This window comes from Protomyctophum bolini (assembly GCF_963924005.1).
Source record: "Protomyctophum bolini genome assembly, chromosome: 20".
Classification (NCBI taxonomy): domain Eukaryota; kingdom Metazoa; phylum Chordata; class Actinopteri; order Myctophiformes; family Myctophidae; genus Protomyctophum; species Protomyctophum bolini.
In genome coordinates, this window is record NC_137881.1 from 28,708,237 (window position 1) to 28,728,267 (window position 20,031).

General features: G+C 45.7%; 2 protein-coding genes across 7 annotated transcripts in view; one reads left to right on the forward strand and one right to left on the reverse strand.

Annotated features, from left to right (window-relative positions):
* Window positions 1-14,781, reverse strand: part of phka1a (phosphorylase kinase, alpha 1a (muscle)) — a 292,774-nt gene extending 277,993 nt beyond the window's left edge. For all 6 annotated transcript variants that reach the window (XR_013966046.1, XR_013966047.1, XM_080792630.1 and 3 more), the window contains exons 1-8: window positions 14,474-14,781; window positions 11,105-11,263; window positions 9,339-9,386; window positions 7,756-7,924; window positions 6,724-6,806; window positions 4,844-4,924; window positions 2,468-2,566; window positions 999-1,145 (exon numbers count right to left, since the gene is read on the reverse strand). Coding sequence is in view for 4 of the 6 variants with exons in the window: in XM_080792630.1 (XP_080648756.1) it covers window positions 999-1,145; window positions 2,468-2,566; window positions 4,844-4,924; window positions 6,724-6,806; window positions 7,756-7,924; window positions 9,339-9,386; window positions 11,105-11,263; window positions 14,474-14,551 (864 nt within the window). In the remaining 2 variants the exon portion in view is untranslated. The remainder of the gene's footprint in view (window positions 1-998; window positions 1,146-2,467; window positions 2,567-4,843; window positions 4,925-6,723; window positions 6,807-7,755; window positions 7,925-9,338; window positions 9,387-11,104; window positions 11,264-14,473) is intronic.
* A 1,922-nt stretch (window positions 14,782-16,703) lies between these two features.
* LOC308335304 (nucleoporin 88-like) lies at window positions 16,704-18,998 on the forward strand (the record flags this gene model as incomplete). Its single annotated transcript, XM_080792320.1, has 1 exon — window positions 16,704-18,998. One exon carries the CDS (start codon window positions 16,704-16,706, stop codon window positions 18,996-18,998), a length of 2,295 nt encoding a protein of 764 aa, XP_080648446.1.
* Window positions 18,999-20,031: the final 1,033 nt, after the last annotated feature.

Consider the following 20,031-nt stretch of genomic DNA (forward strand, 5'->3'; position numbering starts at 1 on the left):
AACCTTAACATTCGTAATATTTGTGAACAGGCAAATATGTCTGTCGAAATAATATATACAGTACAGTGCGAGATGTGTGCGAGTAATGAAAACCGTTGATTCTGTGAAAAAACATTATATATGACACAATACATTTAATAAATACCCTTTGTATAGCGGCTTTCATTTTTCTTTCTTCACAGTATCAAAGGTGTTGTTGGTCGTGGCAGAGCTGTGTAACATTATTTGACCTCTTCTCTTGGCCAGTTCAAACATGTAAAAGTCTCAATGTGGTGTTTACTGGTTAAATAAAAAATAAAATGTGTTACTTAATTATATTGTACTAGCCCTTACCCGTTGTGGGATATTCCCCCCCCCCATTGTTTGGCCGTGGAGGGTACTGCGGGCGTTCTTTTTGCGGGCGCATTTTTTATTCACTAATAAATGCATTATTAATCTATAATTTGTTAAATTGACAAAAGGGTCTTCGTTAAGACCTCCATGTTATTATGGTCAATGCCTGTGTGAAAAGTGGGAGTGATTGGTGCAGGCAGTGAGGAGCTACGGCAGTGTTTCTGACACACCGTCATCCAAGACATTGACTGTATTATAGTATGATAATGATGATGACGATGAACATACCACACAGATTGGTCAAAAGAACACTTTTCTTGAAGCATGGCTTTCCGAAATTACGTCACGTGGCAGCCAAGTCTATGGACTTTTAATGTTTGTTATTAAGTGCACTAAATGACGACGTGAGAGACAACATCAATGTGGCCGATTTAAATACAACCCGTGAGTTTTGTTGTTTCATGCAATAACACCGTGCATTCATGTCTCGTGGGAGGACGATGAGAATGATGGTGGTGGTGTCAGACTCCTCTTTGGTGATGTTGACCAGGCCGAGGTCACTGTACTGTACTGTACTGTACTGTACTGTACTGTACTGTACTGTACTGTACTGTACTGTACTGTACTGTACTGTACTGTACTGTACTGTACTGTACTGTACTGACCTGTAGCTTGGAGATGATCTCCTCCTTGGTGATGTTGACCAGGTTGAGGTCGTCCACGGCGAAGGCCGGGTAGGAGATGATGGCCAACACGCCCGCGTCCACCTCTTTAGATATGGACGCCTTGGGCAGCATGGAGGTCAGGATGGACTGACAGACCGTAAGGAGAGAGGGGGGGAGAGAGAGGGGGAGAGAGAGAGAGGGAGAGGGAGAGAGAGAGAGAGAGAGAGAGAGAGAGAGAGAGAGAGAGAGAGAGAGAGAAAGGGAGAGAGAGATACTTTTTTTTACATTTCTTCCAACACTTAACCCATTAAGACTTGAGGCCGATTCTAAACATGTCTTCTACTCTACATGTCGCTACTGTATCTATATCACTGGTTCTTAAACTTTTTAAAGTCGAGTCAAGGACCCCCAAAATGTAAGTGTATTTGGCTGCCGACCCCCCCCCCATCTCAAAATATTGTGTTCCAAAAGCAAAGATTTTGAGTGTAAAATGTATATATAGCTTTTGCACAAACTCCCCAAGATTTCAACAGAAGAAAAGCAGATATACAAGCTCGCAGCACGGCATGAATTGACCTCGCTATGAGTTTGTTTATGTTCTACTTTTGAATTGTCAACACTGAACTCTAAAATGACACAGATTCTTTCCTGGTTTTAATGCGTTAATTAAGACCACCTGTCTCTTGATTTGAAGACGAGATGCACACCAGAATTTAAACGTATGTTGGTTTTGTAGTCCGTTTATATTATGAATGGGTGGATAAGGGCATGTGGCAGTATGCCATAATGATAAGAATAATAAAAAATAATAAGAATAAGAATAATTGCCTACTCAAAGCGCTTTCATTCATACATGGGAGGTGAAGCGGCGTTCAGTCAACGCCAGCGTCCCCACCTTCACACACCAATGGTGGCGACCACTGGAGGCAAGGTGGGGTTCAGTGTCTTGCCCTAGGACACTTCAACATGTGGACAGGAGGAGGAGCCGGGATTCGAACCGCCGACCCACGGATCATTGGACGACCCCTGAGCCACAGCCAAACCCAGACATCATGTGTTTGTTGCGAACGCAATGAGCACTAACTATGAGACCTATAGCAGAACATGTCTGTCTGTCTGTCTGTGTCACGCTGTAAACACCACCCACCCGCCACCAGAGGGCGCAGCTGTATCACACACAAAAAACTTAACTTAACTTAAAATGAAACCTAACTTAAAAAAACTTAACTTAAAAAAACATTTAAAAAACGTAAAGAAAACGTAATTTAAAAAAAAAGAAATACACGCACGCACGCACTAAAAAATAACTTAAAAAAAGGAACTCAAAAAACCTTAACTTAAAAAAAAAAAAAAACACAAAAAAGGGAGAACTCAAACAAAACCTTAAAGTACATAATTTATTCAAATTGTTGTTATTGCAATTTGCGAGCTGCGTTCGCTTCCCGCGTCCGCGCGTCTCACTCGTGTACCTGACAGTGTTGTATGTCGTCGACCAGCGCGTGGACCACGGAGCTGGGTCCTCCCTCGGCTCCAAACAGGTTGAGGTCATCCAGCGCCTCCAGGGCAGCCTGCGAGGGGGCACAGACATATAGACTGTAAAAAAAAAATATGGACAAAGCGTTCTCCGGGTCTGATATGGACGTATAAGATGAAGCCTGTCAGTCCTTGAATTGTAAGTCGCCATCTTTCTAGATCTGTTTGTTGGGCCCAGCTGGCCCATTGGCTGGCCCAGACAACGAGGCGAGGTGGGACTTCCCCCCCCCCCTTCTTCTCCGTTGGTTTTTATTTTGACTCGAGCGTTGGGGGTGGATCCCGATCATAGACTGTAACGGTAGCCACGCCCCTCAGAACATACTCGACTTTATGGTCATATTCTTTTATAAATGGGACCATCATTTTCCAAAAGTAATATTATGACATTAGAAATGAGACTTTAAACTAGCGACTGGAAGCAGAGAGTATTCATGGCCATGTTTATTACGGTAATACAGTCTAGGTGAAGTTGGGCCCAAATACATGGGCCTCTATGGAGCTATGGGGTTTTTTTGGGCCCAATGACAGCGCCACAACAGGCCATTATATGAACTTTCAGGAAGTCAGGATTTCCTACTGGCTTCAGACACTATTGGCTTCACTGCCCCCCCCCCCCCCCTGGGCACAGACAAAACCCCACAACACCGGTGTTACATGACATGACAGCACAGTGCTGCATGTGGGCAGCCAGCCAGAGAGAGGCCCTCTGGGAATCAGGTCAGCAGGTCACCAGTTCATCCCCATCACCCAGTTCACTCAGTGACAGTAAAACCCTAATTTGCCCCCCCCTGAGTCCTGAATTAATGACATCCACTGTTCCTAATATAGAGCACCGAAGTCCTGACGTAACTCGCTCATCCCTTCGATTCCCCCGGTTCGCGGAAGTGTAATTTCTCTACGGAGAATAACATGGGGTGATCGTAAAATCGTTTCATATAAGCGTTGTGGTGGTCCAAAAATAAACAAGCTGTCTCGGCGTTATTGTCAGGGAGGTGTCTCTGTATCGTTTGCAACAGTCAGTCACTCATAATATATGATACGGTCTGCTTCTAGCGAAAATGTAACTAATTCAGTAGCAGTTTTCTCTCAGTCAGTTGATGTTTAATATCCATGAGTGAAGCGGCCGGGGTGACATGTTTAATTTTCAAACACAGTTCTTATATGAGGCGATCTAAAATCCCCCTATGGGGATTATAATGCAAATAAAAAGTACATGAACCTGTAGATTTGCACCCTCTACCAATATTGACGTCACAGACTTTGGTGCTTTTGATGGGTAAAAATATGCCATTATACAACAGGTCGTTTCGAGGAAGCAATCCGATTGGTTGAAACAGCTTTCTGGCCGTGCTTAAACCACGATATTGGAACACCCAATCAAAACAAATAAATCACCTGCAGCAGACTCGGTGGCTAAAGACTAGCTAGTTTCTTGGGACATTTGTGGTCACAGTGGCTACGTCTGTCATTAAACAATTATTCTACATTTGTGCAAAAATAAAGAAACCGTAGAAAATAAGATACATAGAATAGAATAGAATAGAATAGTCCCATGCGGAACAGATAAGAGCACAGCAGACATCACTACACCATTGCTCCCTCCCGGCTCATGTTGTGTTGCTGTCTGTCTGTCTGTGTCAACACCACTGATGACGAATGTAACCTCCTGACAGCAGGGCATTGAGGGCCAGCAGAGAATGTACCGTGCCCCCTTTCCATTAAGTCTGAAATTAGCCTGTGTGCATGTGCGTGTGTGTGTGTGTGTGTGTGTGTGTGTGTGTGTGTGTGTGTGTGTGTGTGTGTGCGTGCGCGTGCACTAGGTTATGTTGACCAGAATGTGAGTGCATTCTTGGAAACCTCAGACGTTTTACTACTACTGACCTAATACCTTCACAACCAAGGCATTCTGTGTGTGTGTGTGTGTGTGTGTGTGTGTGTGTGTGTGTGTGTGTGGTGTGCGACTGTGCATGCGTGCGTGTGTGTGTGTGTGGCAAGTATATTAAAGCAAAGTGTGCAAAATTATCTCATCAGTCATCCATGAACATTCTCAGCTGTCCCAAAAGCAGCGCTCTCTCTCTCTCTCTCTCTCTTTGTGTTTATCAGTGGTGCCCCCGGGGTCTGTGCAAATATATATATATATATATATATATATATATATATATATATATATATATCATATGATATGATATATGCATGAGCTTCTGGAGATGATAGCCGTGAAACTAGATCACGTTGAACCGTCTTCATGAATCTCCGACCGGTTGGTGTGTGCGTTCATTCATTCATTCATTCATTCATTCATTCATACCGACCTTGGCCATGCCAATGGAGCTGGCGTTCAGCTCGGTGATGCCCTGGTTGGTCTTGTCCCCTCTCTCCCACATCCCATAGTCCTGTATATATACACGTGGGACAACCAGAAAAGGAGACATTAAGTATTGGCCCATGTCAACACATAACCTCCTGTACTGTATTTATGTGTGTGCAACACACGTTGGGGTGCATATACGTTCATGGCATGCGTGGCCTCTTTGTGACAACACCGCTATAGGGCTGTCACCATTTACACATTTCACTTGGCCATTAATTAATTGTCACGCAAATTATTGCGATTTTATCGACTTAATTGTATTTTTTTTTGCATTGAACGACGATGCAATTTGTATTTCCGTTTGCCTTTTAGTATTCGTAATCACAAAGTGAAGTTTATTTTTTATTTTTTTTATACATATTTTTTTTTCTACAAGCTTACAACACGTGTCGTAAACTTGTAGATCTGCCATTTCTGCTATTTATGAAAAATGTTTGAAAAAGTACGGACATTTTTCAACATGGAAACGATTGACGATTATGCAAAAATAATTGTGATTGTCTCAAGAAAATTGCAATTAGGCGATTACTGTATGTAATAATTGTGACAGGCCTAGCCTCGGTACCCAGGGTTTTATTCTTGTTCGTCTGCCGCTATACCCACCCCTCTAGAACAGAAAGCACACGGAGGCTGGGCCAGGCTATGACAGGCCTAAGCTATTCTGGACGGGAACCCGTTTTGGTATTATTATTTAGCTATTGAAAAATAGCAGATATACAAGCTATGAGCTTGTAGGTCTGGAGCTTGTGGGAGCTTGTAGGTCTGCTATTTTTTTTAAATCGTGAAAATGCGGCGCAAATCTTTGAATATATATTCTTTCAGAAGACTTTTTTTTTTTTTTGACGTCAGGCCTAAATGGGCTAATCACCCCCCACTCCCAGGCTCCCACTAACCCCTATAGCTGGTCACGTGGGAGAGTGTGCAGAGACAACTACATGTCTCCTCCGATACACACATGAAGTCACCACACCCAGCCGCTCCTTTTCACGGTTCCCCAGTTCCTCTCCTCCTGAACAACCAGCAGCAGTCGCCATGCAGTGCAGCAACCTGTTCGTTCACCAGCCGGCTTCCCACCTTTCCCACCCTTTGTTGGAGCGCCCAAGCCAAGCCAAGCCGGAGGCACCCGGAGGATTCCAACCTCTACTAACCTTTACAACCTGGGCGATCGCCCTGCTTGTTTTTTTAAAGGGATACTTCAGATTTTTTTTAACTTAAGCTATATGAAATAATACTTGCCATTAATATAGTGGTTGCAACTATATTAATTGATTGCCCCGAGTCCCGTGGTGGGAGTTCTGCTCTGGTTTTGGTCAATATTAAGTAGTTCCGGTCATTTTGTGTGGGGGGGGGGCACAGGGGGCTACGCAGTAAAAGTAAATTAGTTCACAAAACTAACGTCATTGTATTGTTGACCTATTTCTAAAATATTAGCGCGACTTTCGTTCAACTTTGACCCCCCTATCACATGGGACAGTTTTTTGGGCATAGTGATATGGACACAAAAAACATAGTTCTGTGTGATAGAGGGGTAAAAGAATTAACGAAAGTTGCACTAACATTTTAGGAATAGGTCACCAATACAAATGACGTTAGTTTTGTGGATTAATTTACTTTTAATACGTGGCCCCCTGTGCAACCCACACAAAATGACCGGAACTACTTAATATTTCACCAAAACCAGAGCAGAACGTCTCCCTTACTATCCCTTTAAGACTTAAAAACAAACTGTCACCACCACCTGATTTCTCGAGGCCCGTAGTACAGTACCTCTCCCAGCCTCTCCTACTGTACTGAATGGACGTGCGACATCGTTTTGCTTACGGCAACTTTGTAGGCAGCCTCTATGTAGAACATCAGGTTCTGAACCACGTCCACTTCGTCTAGCGTGTAGACGATATGGAGACCTGGACCGAATGTACATGCACAGCACACGCACGCACACGCACACACACACACACACACACACACACACACACACACACTTTGTTAATTGGCTATTAATTGGCTATTCAACAGTAGCAGACATACAAGCTCAAAGCTTCTGCGAGCTTGTACATATGCTATATTGAAAGTGACTTTCTACAAAATGCCTTCTAAATCCATATACGGATGTAGAAGGCCTTTGTAGAATCAGCCTCAGGTACTAGTACTACTCTCTTCTTTTGGTGTTTCAATCATTATGTTACAATGTACAATTTAGGCATTTAGCAGACAATCTTAATACGGAGCGACGAAAAACTACACATACATAAAAAGTAGTTATCATGAAACATGCGTAAGCTAAGGGCATAACAGTGGAATGTCTATATAATTAAACTATACATATAAATATACATATAAACTATACACTTTAGCTATTGAAAAATAGCAGATCTACAAGCTCATAGCGCGGCACCGAGTGCCGCGCTACGAGCTTGTAGTTCTGCTATTTTAGAAAAAATCGTGAAAACAAGCCTCAAATCTTTGAACATTATATTCTTTCAGAACGTTTTTAACTCATATATTTGCTTCTGGGGGGAAGGGGGGGGGGGGGGTCCCTGGAACAACATATTTTCAGATGGGGGTCGGCGGCCAAATACATATATTTTTGGGGGCCCTTGACATGCATGAAAATGTTTGAGAACCACTGATATAGAAACATCGGGTTTTCAGAAGGCATTTGTTTGTAGAATCGTTCCCAGGTCAAAATGGGTTAAATGATGAGGATAAGGAAGGACTACGGAGCATTCTGCAATGTAACACACACACACACACACACACACACACACACACACACACACACGCGCGCACACACGCACGCCAGTGACGCCACACACACACACACACGCGCGCACGGCGAGGACACCGTCTCACCTGAGGCGGTCATCTGAGCGAGGAAGAGGAGGAACAGAGAGGTGGCGTCCACCTGCAGGTGTCCCCACTGGTCGTCGCCGACCACCGTCCCACACGTCCGGAGGTTGTACTTGGCGTGCAGCGAGTCCTCCGTGTTCTTACTGTACTTGAACTTCTCCACCTTGTCCAGCTGTTGGGGAGGTGGGAGAGAGTTAGGGCCTATTCATAGTCTGGATTTTCGGTGGTGAGGTGACCACCGGAGCTGAAATAACGTTGAGCGGTGGTGAGTATAAAACAGAGAGAAGGGCTGGAGCGGTGGCGGTGGTTTGCTCTTCACCGCGGCTCAGTGACGTCATGTTGTAGTTCGGTGGTCACCCCACCACCGAAAATCCAGACTATGTATGAGCCTTTAGGGCCGATTCATATACTCCTATTTTAGAGCCGAATAAAAGTCGGTTCGGCTCTGTGTGGAGCCTACAATGTGACGTCATTTGAGGTTCGGGGGGGGGGGGGGGCGGGTACCGCCCTAAAGTCGACTCTTCGGTGCTACTGAAAATTTCTGACGAGCCGAAATCATTTCGGCACTACAGCGCCTCACCACCGAAAATCCAGACTATGAGTAGGCCTTTAGAGAGGATGAAACCAGATAAAGCACTAAGACTTGTTTACAACAGGGTCCTCCATTTTCAATTCATCAGAACATTTAAAGACAATAATATACACTTCTATTCCAAAAGAAAAAAGAAAAGGAAATAATCATATACATGGGTAGAAAAAATGTACAGTATTGAAATATAGGGGGGGTCTCAATGTAGTCTCAATGTTTGTATACAAATAACTGCACACACTAGGGGCTCTATTTATATTTCTCCCAAAGGGAGATTTATCCTAAATCTGCGCATGCCATGTGTCAGAGAAAGAGCCGTACTGAATGTGTCAAACTGACATATTGAGCCTATGACACACAGTGTGGCTTCCCCCCCCCAGTAGGCCTCCTTCACATTCAGTAGATCCTGTGATCTTCTGTGGCCAGATGTAATTTCTTGGGGGTCTAGTAGGACTATAGTAAATAATAAATTGCTATAAGATTTCGTAAAGAAATACATATTTAGCCCCATGCTCAAATGCCCCCGCCTCCCCCCCTGTCAAAAACAGCTAAAATCCCTAAAACGAAAGAAAGCAGCAAATGAAAAGAAAAAAAAAACAATACTCATCTTTTACTTTCTCTAATAACAACCTATCTTTCAAATTGAAATGTTTTGACATAGGTGTGATCAATCATCCAATCAAATGATGAACATATATTCTGTCCTCCCACTTTTTGATTATGCCTGAAGAAGGTCAGTAGACTGAAAGCTTGCTAATAAATCTGATGATGCGCAGATCTGAGTGTGCGGAGCTTCCCTTTATTTTTTCTTATACTACCTTTGTGGCTCCGAGCACCTCCCTTAAGTCTTTTTCAGCAGATGAGCGGTGGTTATTTTTCTATTTTTCTCTAATAACAACCTAAAACATGAACCTTGGTTGGAAAAAAAAAACTAAAGTCGTCCTTCAAGTCGTGCGTTAGAAAGACTGTGTTTCGCACTAAAGTCGTCGACACATACCTGTCTCATTATGCACTGAAGAATCCCTCTCATTAGTTTCACCACGCTCTAGAGAGAGGAACACACAGATGCAGAGACGGTGACATTTCCAACAACAACAACACAGCATCCTCTGTATAGGTACAGGTACAGAAATATGACACTACTGTTACTGTACCACCCCGCGCCAACTGGGACGCTCTCTTCTCTCAGCACGGGAAGGACACGGCCACAAGCACGCACGCGCACACACACACACACACACACACACACACCCACACACACACACACACACACACACACACACACACCCGGGCCACACACACACCCACACACACACACACACACACACAACCCATGACTGTGCATTCCCTGCAGGATAGGCGAGACACAATCCTTGAGCCTGGACCCTATCCTTTTGGTACCAAAAGCTTTTTAAATCTTAAAACTAAAAACAAACAAAAAATGCAAAATCTAATATATAAAAAATATTTAAAAAATGTATTTAAAAAATACTTAAACAGTCTGTAACAAGCAAAAAACCAGCAAGTTTTATTGAAATTGTTCTTTTGAAACTGTGTTGCCTTATTGTAAACTTGCTTGCTGTGGTGGTTATTCATATTGTTATATTGATTGTCATGTCACTTATTGGTGTTAGTGAATCACCTGCCCATGCAGTCGTCATCAGTCACGTGATGTGACGACTGGGTTTAAAAGGGAGTTGTCACATATACTGCCGATTATCACCTGATGAAGGCCGTTCACGGCCGAAACGTCGTGTTATATTTATGGTGTTTTGAATAAAAAACAAACACCTTGTGTGCGGACTCTTCACTGTATAGACTCTATCCTAAACCAGGGATATGGGGCAACCCTCCTCCCAGTGCCAGACAATGAAGACGTATTATGGGGCCTGCTATAATTGGGAAAAATACAAATCGTAGAATAATAATAAGGTGATCATTTAATAATAATAATAATAATAAAAACCTATAACAATGAAAGAGTCGATCATTTAATATGAATAATAAAAAAAAGGTGCGATAAATCCCCGAAAGAAAGGTTTTATGGAAATCAAACACCAAACGGTTGTTTGTGATCGACTCAATCGATGTGGCATCCGTTAGATCACCTGGTCGCCCACCATAGGTAGGTTCCGGCCGGGGTCAGAAGGGTCTGAAACTCTGAATCCCCCCCCACACACACACACACACACACTATTGGTCTATTTATTCTTTGTTTGTCCTTGGTGGTCTAGCACCGTTGTGTTGCATTTGTGTTGTAAATTGTGTGTTGTAAATTGCAATTGTGTGCAATTGTGTTGTAACTACTTTTTATATGTGTGATGTATATGCCATGCTTTTGTTTTTTTCTTAATATAAGTCGCTCTGGATCAAGAGCGTCTGCTAAATGCCTAAATTGTATAAATTGCTGCAGTCTCAACTTGATCAAGGTGTCAGACAAGCTAATACACAACAATGTGAGTCATGCATGAGGATGACCCCCCCAAAAACAATGTCCCCCCCCCCCACACTTTTTACGTCCTGATGGCGCCACTGAGTTGCCCACTCCTGTCCTAAAGCATCTTCAATTTAAAGCCAAACTCTACATGTGCTTGTTGTGCGAACGCACATTCACTCACTCCCTTGTGCACGCACACACACACACACACACACACACACACACACACACACACACACACACACACACACACACACACACACACACACACGCACACACACACACACACACACACACACACACACACACACACACAGGGCCTATACCTGCTCCAGTTCGTAGGCCTTGGCCTTGTCCTCATCTCGATCAGCGTTCTTCCTGTAAGCCAGACTGAGAGCCCAGACTGACAGGATGCTGTACACGTTGTCTCTGACCCAGGCGTCAGGCTGCTCCGGACTGGCTGGTAGTAGCCCTGTTACTGGGTCCTAAAACACACACAGAAAACCCTGTTACTGGGTCCTAAAACACACACAGAAAACCCTGTTACTGGGTCCTAAAACACACACAAAACCCTGTTACTGGGTCCTAAAACACACACTGGTACTGGGTCCTAGTCTCCTATAGACAGAATTAAAACACACAGTAACCCTGTAAAATGTTCTTGAAACGTGTGATCTGAACAACAATCTGAGATTAAGCAATTAGGATTTCCACCCCAACCGTGTGTGTGTGTGTGTGTGTGTGTGTGTGTGTGTGTGTGTGTGTGTGTGTGTGTGTGTGTGTGTGTGTGTGTGTGTGTGTGTGTGCGTGTGCGTGCGTGTGTGTGAACCTAAACAGAGTGACGCGATTCATTATAATCCCTTGCTGCCTGCTGTTATGACATAACAGGGGTTGAGTTTGTCTGGATTGGAGACACAGTGCCGTGGTTTAATCTCCTCACAGCAGGACAGATGGAGAGGTGTTAAGTTAGCAGTGCAGCACGCCAGGGAACCATCATGTATACTGTGTACACTTAGGACAGTAGGAGATGAGAAATATGTTTAGTTTAGTTTGTGAGGCGTTTTATTACCTGAAAGACAAAAGGCTACAATGTTGCAATTTCCCGCATTGTGTTCTTAACCCATTTAGAACTGACGTCGAAATAAATAAAAAAGTCTTCCGAGAGAATATATATTCAAAGACTTGTGCCACATTTTCACAATTTTGTAATTGCTCGTATAGCGCGCCACTCGGTGGTAAAATAATGCTTAGTTAAAAACACCAAAACAGGTTCCCAATCCCAATTCCCAGCGTTCTCCTGGTTCTGCAGGAGTCTATATAGCCGTCTATTAATAAGAAGAGTGTCTGTCTGTGTATCTGGAGGTAATCTTGCCAAGCTGCTAGAAATATGCATCATCAGTGCCAAATGTATTGTGTGTGCACCACACTGCCAGAAGGCTTAGGAGGCCATAGAAGTGCCTCCACTAATTTCCATCTAATAGTTCCGTCCACTGTACTCACTGTCTAGGGGTGGGGATGTGGAAGGATAGCGGCAAAACATACAGTATATGCCGGTGACATCACTGGCAGGGATTTCTCTGTATATATTTTACTGATTTCTTTACATAGGGGCTAACATGGCTACAGTTTTAGCTTGAAATCCGTCTGACTATACAGTATAGGTCACAACACAGTCGGCCTCTCAGCTGATCCACCACTGCATGTCTGCATTCGATGTACTGTACCAAACACTAAAATACCTCCCCCAATCAAAAACAAAGCCTGCTGCCCTGTGTATAATACATTTTTAATTTGATAGCCATTGTTGGATTTATTATAGAACTCAACTTGCGTCGTTCACAACTTGCTTAGGCTACATCTTTACAACTGAATGACAGTTGAAAGGGCACAGCAGAAGCTGACTTTGCGTTTCGACATCAAACTAGCTATCCTCACAGACAGATGTGATTAAACAAGCTAGTGAGGTCACATACTGTAAGCAAGCAACCGCCGCAGTGCACACCGATTGATTTTCTCTGAGTCTATTTAAAGCATTGGGGCCGTACATATAAATTCACCTACTGTATGTACAAACAGTTAAAGCGAGTTGCGTCGTTTGTGCTTCTGTGACGACTGCCCCCGTTTCATTGAAACATGTAAATACATGATTTGCAGTTTTGCACAACGCTGACACATTTTTAACTAAGCAGCCGGTGATTCCTGAAATTGGCTGTAAACTCAGTTCTAACTCTATTCTAGGTAGACACGTCACTAGATTGCACTAGCATCTTTTAAAGATTACTTTAGGGCAGTTGTGGCTTTATTTCACACAACACAAGACAGTGTAGAGACAGGAAGCAGAGGAGAAACATAAGGGTTACGGCCAGAATCGAACCACAGACATTGAACAACTTGAACAGCTGTATATCGTAACCTCACACGGACTGATAGTGATAATTGACAACACTACTTATATGAATCATCTGATCATCTCGCATGTTTTGTCGGAAGAATAATGTTAAATCCGATAAATCCGACTCCGATATAGGTGTACATTTTCAGAGTCACCACTCAGGATTTGACTGTCAGTGGCTGAGGGATCTGATTCAAACATCCACTGAGAAGTACGTGGCGTCCTTTTGCGAGATGTTCTTACTAGTGGTCCAAACAAACTAGAAACATGTTTCTAGTTCTACGTCCCAGAGAATTGAGTCAAGTCCAATGCTTAGACCAGAATGCAGGATCAGAACAGTTGTCGTCTCGTTTACATTTTTGCATGGTGCAGTATAAGACTATATAGGGCTGCTACTATCGATTATTCTACTACTACTTTTTTGATTGACAGGAGAAACAGAAGTGTAATTTGTTCATTGTTTAATATATATTTTTATACGCATTTATTTATCAATGAGTCGACAAAAGTTTCAGATAGATTTTTCATTTCAATCAAATCTAAATTAATTTGTCTGATAAACCAATCAAATTAATCAATCAATTAGTTAGAGTTCTGTTAACTTTGCACCCCCATGCATTTAACGGCATCTGCTCTCATTACAACTGTCAGACAGATGGAGAGATTCAGGCTTATATATATCCAGCTACTGTCAGATCAGTGCTGTACTTGGAAATGACCAGGAAGGAAGCTATTCTAGTCTGCTGGGTTCATGTAACTGCTGTGCTGTCCAGTCCAGTGTGTGTGTGTGTGTGTGTCGTGTCGTGTCTGTGTGTGTGTGTGTGTGTGTGTGTGTGTGTCTTATTCAGCTGCAGAAGGATGAATGACATGGAATGTGAAGTGGGTGTGTGTGTGTGTGTGTGTGTGTGTGTGTGTGTGTGTGTGTGTGTGTGTGTGTGTGTGCGTGTGTGTGTGCTAACATGAGGCAGCAGCCGCAGCAAATAAATATGTAACCAACTGAACCATATTGTGACATGAAAGCTACTGAAACCTACTAGGCTACAGTAATATATTTATTAAAGCTATACACATACAGCAATGATACTTATAACACGTGCGTGCGTGTGCACGTGCGTGTGACTGTGACTGTGTGTGTGTGTGTGTGTGTGTGTGTGTGTGTGTGTGTGTGTGTAAAGTTGCAAGTTGCAACGGTTAACGGTTGAACAGCTACCATGTTCTACACTTTCAACTGTCAACAAAAAAGGTCTCTCTCACGCACGCACGCACACGCACACACACAACATACAACAACAACAACACTCACTTGGTATTGCAGGATGGTTTGATGAACAATGCGAGCATAGTTGTCGAGTTTCACGCCTGAGTTACTTCTGCTTCTCATGTTTGATGATGATGATAGGAACAACCAATAATCCTCACAGAAAACAAACAAACGTGGACTTCATGCATTCATAAAAGTATACAGCCATGACTTTTCTTCCCCGTCCAAAACCGATTCAGCAGCACGGCGGGACAGCGAAGACCGGCGTTTTTGAAGAGAGTGTGTCTGTCTCTGAAGTCAATAGAGACGAATTATTACATGTATGACAAGTTGACAAGCGAACCCACAGACCTGTGTGTGTGTGTGTGGAACTGGACTGGGCGGTTACTAACCCCAGCACGTCACCAGGCTTTCCGCACTGTCTGTGACTTCGTCCTCTGCCCTAACCTCCATTTGCTGTTCAGCACTCAAAACCGGTCTAAGATCCGCCTACTGTATCCGGTCATTTCTACGCACATATAATGCACGCAAACAGGATTCTGTGTCCGTTCTTCTTGACCGGATCTGCACATTTTCAAGCGTGTCGGTCCACACCAGAGTGATCTAATAAAACAGTAACGACGCTCCCGTTGACTCTCATTGTAACAATGGAATGCGGAAGTGCTCATTCTATCTCAATGGAATAGTTCCAGCCATAGGAGCAATGTTTGGAACTATCGTCCATAGGCACCCGCTTTGCGGCGAGATCAAAGCGTGACACCACTCTTACTAGATTACTCTGGTCCACACTACGTCCTATGGCCCGGAGAGAGCGATCTGTGATTGGCTAGTGTGGGATTATGTTTTCTCTGTGGAGGCAGAGCAAGAGGTCCAATCCTATGGTCCAATTCATCCATCTTCAACCGCTTATCCGTAGTCGGGTCGCTGGCAACAGGTGATCTATATTTTATACAGTGCCGAAGTCCTGACGCTGACGTCATTGACACTCGCTCATCCCCTGGTTCATCCCCTGGAAGTGTTTCTCTCAGGGAGAATAGCATGGGGTCATCTTAAAATCTTCTCATATAAGAATTGTGGTCCAAACATAAACAAACTGTTTCGGCGATATTGTCAGGGAGGTGTCTCTGTATCGTTTACGGCAGTCAGTCAGTCATATTTGATGCTGTCGTCTGTTTCTAGCAAAAATATAACTAATTCAGCAGCAGCAGTAACATAACAACTCTCAGACAGTTAATTGTTTCTTCATAACCATAATGAAACCGGGATGATTTGTTTATTTTTCAAACAGTTCTTGTGGCGATCTAAAATCTCCCTATGGGGGGTTGCAAATAAAAAGTACATGAACCTGTGGACTGCCGATATTGACGTCAGACTTCGGTGCGGTGCTCTATTGAATCATATATTGAATTTACTCTATAATAGTATGTCTCATGTCCTTTGCAAAATTAAATAGGCCTATTGTTGAAATTAACTCGAACTAGATAAAGTGCTCCTCGGGGCACAGGTCTCCACCAGGGCAGGGCAGGTTGTGGCCTCCTGGTGGCGCTATAATAGGCCCATGTGAAAAGAGTGTCATTTCTTCTTACGCCTTGGATGGCAATTAGATGATTTGAGGCAAGCTTTTGTTCCAAAAATGTGTTTTGCAAAAATCCACCTAGATATATTCCTCAGCCTATAGTAGGAAAGTCTGTGAAAGATTTCACGTAAATTGCACACTGCGTTCATGATTTGATCCTGCAAACTTTGAAAGCCAACTTGTTAGCCAATTAGGATGGAATATGAATTATCGGACAGATCCGTCTTGAATACATGACTATAGAGATACTGTGTATTAGTGTGTAACGATTTGCGGGATTTTTGGACAGAATCTGGAGGAGTATTTTCCAAAAATGTCGGCCTCCTGGTGGCGCTATAACAGGCCGTTCTGGAAAATGTGTTGGCATCTAGGGAGTGTGTGTGCAGAATTTGGCATCGACCGGGTTAACGGTACCGGAGATTAGCTGTACACAGACGGACGGACAGACACATGGACAGAGTGCAGAACATACTCTCTCCCCATGCCTTCGGCCTGGTGGAGACAATAACACTTGAAATGAAATGTAAACTGAACTAAACTGTACAGTTAGTATTACATCAAAGTGATCCCAATCCCAGTGATCCCATCCACCTATGATGTCATTACTGTGACATCGGACATGTGACGTCACAACCTCCGCTTGACAAAACAGCACGTCAGCCAGACCACACACTCTGCAACCAAACCCCGGATGAGATGGCGGCAGCATTTGCCGGGCAGCAGCAGCGATGGCAGCGCGAGCTGCCGAGGCACCCCATCTTCGACAAGCTGCGAGTGAACCACGCCTCCGAGCCCTGCAGCGCCAGCGACAAAGGGTCCTCCGGCGGCATGACGAGGGACCTCATGTTCAGTCTGAACGGGGACTTGTTTATTTGGGATGACACGATATGTGCGTTTTACACCACCAACCTGAGACAACTCAACCTCGAGGAGGAGGAGGAGGAGGAGGAGGGGAGCCGGGGTGCAGGCGTTCGGACTCACCGGCACCAGACCCTGCTGTGCATCGACCCGCCCCGCTTCCGAGTCCGCCAGGTTCTGCTGAGTCCGACGCAGCGCTACGTCGCGCTCGTCGGCCGGCGGGGCGCCACCGTGCTGGAGCTCCCCCAGCGCCGGGTCAGCCGGTCCGAGTTCGAAGACGGACGGGCCACGGTCAACTGCAAGACCGTCCCCGTGGCGGCCGAGTGCTTCACCGGCTCGGCGTCTCACGTGAGCCTGTGGCAGGCGGCCTGGTACCCCAGCGAGACGGAGGAGCCGCATCTGGCACTGCTCGTCTCGGACAACACCGTCAGGTTCTACAGCCTGAAGTCTCCCCGGCTCCCGGCTAAGGTTCTGCACCTCTCCCAGTCGGACGAGGACTACAGTGCAGGCGTCCGGGCGAAGTGTTCCTACGCCGCTTCTCTCGGCGAGACAGCGGTGGCGTTCGACTTCGGGCCGGCGTCGAGTGTTCCCCGACGGCCCGCTCGGGGTCGTCGGCGCTCCGAAGACATGCTCGTCCATCCCCTGTACGTCCTCTACGGGAACGGAGAGACGTACCTGAGCTATGCCGACCTGGCATCGCGCGGCGGTATGAACCTCAGCAGGCCCGCGGGGCCTCTGCCCATGTACCCCGCGGATGAGAACAACTACGGCTCCGACGCCTGCGCCGTCCTCTGCCTGCCCTGCGTGCCCAACGTCCTGGTCATCGCCACGGAATCGGGGACGCTTTATCACTGCGTCGTCCTGGAGGTGGACGACGACGACGAGGAAGAGACTCGGCCAGTGGAGGAGTGGCTGCAGACCGCCCGGTGCTTCCAGGCGCCGCCGCCGCCGCCGTCTCTCTACGTGTTCGAGTGCCTCGAGCTGGAGCTCGCCCTCAAGCTGGCTAGTACCACCGGGGTGGACGAGGATTATTCCCAGGAGGAGGTGTCCTGTCACTTCACGTGCCCCGTCAGACTTCACAGAGACCCCCTGCACCCGCACGGGTACCACTGCACCCACGACGCCGGCGTCCACAGCGTGGGCCTCGCCTGGTTCGACAGGCTCCGAGGGTTCCTCCGGTCGGCCGAGAAGGAGGACGAAGACGGTCTCCGGGAGCTGCCCGCGGCAGTCGTGGAGCACGTCCTCTGCACCCGGCCTCTCGGTAGCGTTCCGCCGGCGCCGGTGCGCGGCTTCTCGGTCGTGTCGGACCTGTCCCTCATGGGCACCGCCATGGTCTGCGTCACCAGCGCGTACGAGTGTCTGCTGTTGCCCCTCATGCTGAGCTCCGTCCGTCCGCCCTCTCCCCCCTTGCTGTGCTCCCGTTCGGACGCCGCGGCGGCACCACGGCCCGGCCCGGCCCGAGGCGGCTCGACGACGGAGCAGCACGTCCGCGACATCCTGGCGCGCGGCTCCAGCAACCCCCTGGTTCTGAAGGCGGGCCGGGGCGACGACAAGGACACGACGTCGCCCCCGCCCCGGCCCGCCGAGTGCCTGGAGCTCCTCGGTCGCGCCACGTGGGTCTTCCGGGAGGAGTACATCCTCAAGCAGGACGCGGCGCGCGAGGCGCTGCGGAGGCGGGTGGGACTGTTGACGGCCCAGAGCGACAAGCAGCGGGAGGACGTGGCTCTGTGCGCGGAGGACAGGAAGAGCCTGGGGGAGGAGGCCGAGAGGCTGGCGGACAAATACAGAGACGGCAAGGGCCGCCAGGAGGCCATCGCGGGCCGCGTGAGGCGGCTGCTGGTCCGCCTGCACCGGCGGCTGCCCGTGCTGTCGGACGGCGACAGGGAGATGCGGAAGGAGCTGCAGTCCACCGCTGAGAAGCTGAGTCTCCTGGACGGTGGCGTCAAACAGCTGCACGCCAAGATGGAGTACCGGAGGAGACGGGAGGACACGAGTGCCATGACCGCCGCGGCCGAGACCGTCCTTGACGCGCGGGAGAGGAAGATCGTCCAGGACCACCTCAGAAAGCAGGGGGAGCAGATCGCCGACATGATGAAGCACATCAAGGATGTCAAGGAACATATCAGTTTCTGAAGCGAGTGTTAAAGGGATATTTTTCACTTACAAAAAAAAAAACTTTTGCTTATTTTATCGTCTACTCGGGGCTTATGTGAACACCCAAGACAGTTTTTAAGATGCTCGATTCAGTAATTAGTTATTTTAAGCTCCCTTCCTATATACAATGGATTTGTATAGGAAGGGAGCTTAAAATAACTAATCACTGGATTAGTGAGTTACTGAATTTTAATGTTAGATTCATCAAAAACAATATTCGTTTTTTTCATTTATTTGAAATAGTTGTTTTGGAAAAGAAGATCCTGCAGGAGGCAGGATGGAGGAGAGAAAAAAAAATCTAAAATAATTATTAAAAATAAATGAAAACAGTAAATGAAAAAACACGGGCCCCTCACGTATTAGAAGGACAATATCAGTCACCAGAAAAAAGGACTGCTTATTATTCATTACTTGTGCTACTACTTGTACGTCCTATAGAATATCATTATGGGGCCCCTCTGCCATCAATTCTAGTCAGTCCTTGAATCTACCTCTGGTCTATCCATGCTGTTATTAAATAGCTTGGTGAGGACATTTCCTCTATCATGTCATGTTTATCTTCCTCTGCCATGCCGAATGTCAGGGTGCATGTTGACTCATATACGTGCATAATTACTATGATTTATATATTGATTAAAGCCCTATTGTATGCTTTGACCATTCAAAAATAGAAGATCTACAAGCTGCACAACACGTCAACACGGTCGCATCTGGACGGGTTGTGAACTTGTAGTTATTTTTGAAAACATTTTATGGTCATTCCTATAGTATTCAGTGCCATTTGTGTTCCCAGGTCATAATACAGCAAAAACACTAATTCTAAAAAGCTCATCTTATACTATTAAAGGTTTTCTCCGCATTAAAATATATATTTGTACCTCAGAGTGAAATAAATATAAAATAATCCCTTTGATTTGAGTAGAGATATGCTAAAATGGTCAAAATAAAAACATTGAATTATTACATAGTATAGTTCTAATGCTTCTCACCAAATGTTAAAATCTTGAAATCA